The sequence below is a fragment of the Boleophthalmus pectinirostris genome, unplaced genomic scaffold, assembly GCF_026225935.1.
Source record: "Boleophthalmus pectinirostris isolate CB_2022bp ecotype Guang Dong unplaced genomic scaffold, ASM2622593v1 HiC_scaffold_2825, whole genome shotgun sequence".
NCBI lineage: Eukaryota > Metazoa > Chordata > Actinopteri > Gobiiformes > Gobiidae > Boleophthalmus > Boleophthalmus pectinirostris.
The window spans coordinates 187,397-189,896 of record NW_026571290.1 but is presented as its reverse complement, the minus strand read 5'-3'; the positions used below and the strand labels follow the sequence as shown (position 1 = coordinate 189,896).

General features: G+C 48.7%; 1 protein-coding gene across 2 annotated transcripts in view; it reads right to left on the bottom strand.

The window, feature by feature from the left end:
* wu:fi75a02 (protein PRR14L) overlaps window positions 1-2,366 on the bottom strand; it is a 3,763-nt gene extending 1,397 nt beyond the window's left edge. For both annotated transcript variants that reach the window (XM_055159899.1, XM_055159900.1), the window contains exons 1-5: window positions 2,105-2,366; window positions 2,009-2,032; window positions 1,730-1,889; window positions 949-1,034; window positions 746-817 (exon numbers count right to left, since the gene is read on the bottom strand). In XM_055159899.1, coding sequence (XP_055015874.1) covers window positions 746-817; window positions 949-1,034; window positions 1,730-1,889; window positions 2,009-2,032; window positions 2,105-2,280 — 518 coding nt within the window. In that variant the 5' untranslated portion in view covers window positions 2,281-2,366. The remainder of the gene's footprint in view (window positions 1-745; window positions 818-948; window positions 1,035-1,729; window positions 1,890-2,008; window positions 2,033-2,104) is intronic.
* Between the last annotated feature and the right edge of the window lie 134 nt (window positions 2,367-2,500).

Below are 2,500 nucleotides of genomic sequence, written 5' to 3'. Positions count from 1 at the left end.
GGACATGTGAGGACACGTGAGGACACGTGGGGACAGAGGGACATGTGGGGACATGTGAGGACAGGACACGTGAGGACACGTGAGGACATGTGAGGACACGTGAGGACACGTGAGGACATGTGAGGACATGTGAGGACATGTGAGGACATGTGAGGACACGTGGAGACAGAGGGACACGTGAGGACACGTGGGGACAGAGGGACATGTGGGGACATGTGAGGACAGGACATGTGAGGACACGTGAGGACAGGACATGTGAGGACAGGACATGTGAGGACAGAGGGACATGTGGGGACATGTGAGGACAGGACACGTGAGGACACGTGAGGACATGTGAGGACACATGAGGGACATGTGAGGACACGTGAGGACATGTGAGGACACATGAGGACATGTGAGGACACGTGAGGACATGTGAGGACACTGCTGGCCTCATGAGGTTCATTTGTCTGAAGTTGAATCTGGAGACTCGTCTGTTTCAGTCTGTGTTTTTTTTTTAAAGAAAATAATAAAATAACAAAATATTCAATTTACCTAAAACAATCTGTGTCTTTACTTCATGAAATGTTTCAACACATTTTTCTGCTTCTTGTTTTGTGTCAAAATAAAGTCATTTCAACTGAGACACAAACTGTGGCGCTGCTGTTCTGCCACACAGAACTACACAGACCATGATCCTTTGCTGTTCCTACACAGGACACGCTCAGACACACGGGCACAGGTGCATTCTGGGACATGGAGTCACCTGTTAGCAGATGGAGACCTGTAGTTCTTGTTTGTGTAGATTTCCTCCAAACTGAACTCTTTCTTCTTCAAACTGAAAAAAACAAATCAGTCCTGGTTTAGTCCTGGTTTGGTTTTGGTCTTGGTCCTGGTCCTGGTCTTGGTCTTGGTCCTGGTCCTGGTCCTGGTCCTGGTCCTTGGTCCTGGTCCTGGTCCTGGTCGTACCGTTTGGCTCGGGGGAGGCCCAGGGGGGTGAGGTTTGTTTCTTTTGGTGAAGCTCGACGAATCCGGATCTGAGAAACTCTCTTCACCTGAGGACCAAAGTACTTTACTTCAAATACTTCAAATACTGCATGTACACAGAGTACTTCATACGCTGTAGTACTTTTATACTGCGTGTACAGAGTACTTCATACGCTGTAGTACTTTTATACTGCGTGTACACAGAGTACTTCATACGCTGTAGTACTTTTATACTGCGTGTACACAGAGTACTTCATACGCTGTAGTACTTTTATACTGCGTGTACACAGAGTACTTCATACGCTGTAGTACTTTTATACTGCGTGTACACAGAGTACTTCATACGCTGTAGTACTTTTATACTGCGTGTACACAGAGTACTTCATACGCTGTAGTACTTTTATACTGCGAGTACACAGAGTACTTCATACGCTGTAGTACTTTTATACTGCGAGTACACAGAGTACTTCATACGCTGTAGTACTTTTATACTGCGAGTACACAGAGTACTTCATACGCTGTAGTACTTTTATACTGCGAGTACACAGAGTACTTCATACGCTGTAGTACTTTTATACTGCGAGTACACAGAGTACTTCATACGCTGTAGTACTTTTATACTGCGAGTACACAGAGTACTTCATACGCTGTAGTACTTTTATACTGCGAGTACACAGAGTACTTCATACGCTGTAGTACTTTTATACTGCGAGTACACAGAGTACTTCATACGCTGTAGTACTTGTTCATGTTTGTGACTCACGTCTCTCTTGTTGCCGGGCAGATCAGCGCTCACAGCTGATTGGGTAGTTGTCAGTGACGCTGTGAGCCCATTGGTCGGCACGGGAGGAAGGGGGAGGGGCCGTCTGCGAGCGCTGTGATTGGCTCTATGTCTCTGCTGTCGCCGGGCAGAAATCCCCAAACTGTGGCCAATCACACGGCCCCATATTTTAGTTTGAATTTAATTGGTTAAAAAATGAAAATAACTATAATAATGAAACAAAACAAATAAACAAATAAACAAATAAATAAATAAACTCACCTGAGCCAAGACGAGCGACCGTAACTGAAACAGAGACAGAGTCAGAACCAGGACTGAACCAGAACTAAACCCGGACTGACCCCGGTCTGGACTCACCTGTGCTCGGTGCTGATGTACGGGGGGGCGCTGTGGTCCAGCAGGGGGCGCTCCGGAGCCACAGTGACATCACTCAGGGACACGCCCACCGCCATCTCCACGGCCACCAGCGACAGGCGCCACGGCAACCGCCGCGCGGAGGCGGGGCCGGGAGCCGTCGTCAGCCATGACATCATCGTTCTCACGTCGCCGCGGCGACAGGAGCGAGGGGCGGAGCCAGAGAAACGCCACTCCCCCACTGTTCCCAAGGCATCATGGGAAACCGACACCAGGAACCAGGACTGACCAGGACTAACCAGGACTAACCAGGACTAACCAGGACTAGACCAGGACTGACCAGGACTAGACCAGGACTAGGACTAGACCAGGACTAACCCAGGACTAGACCAGGACTAA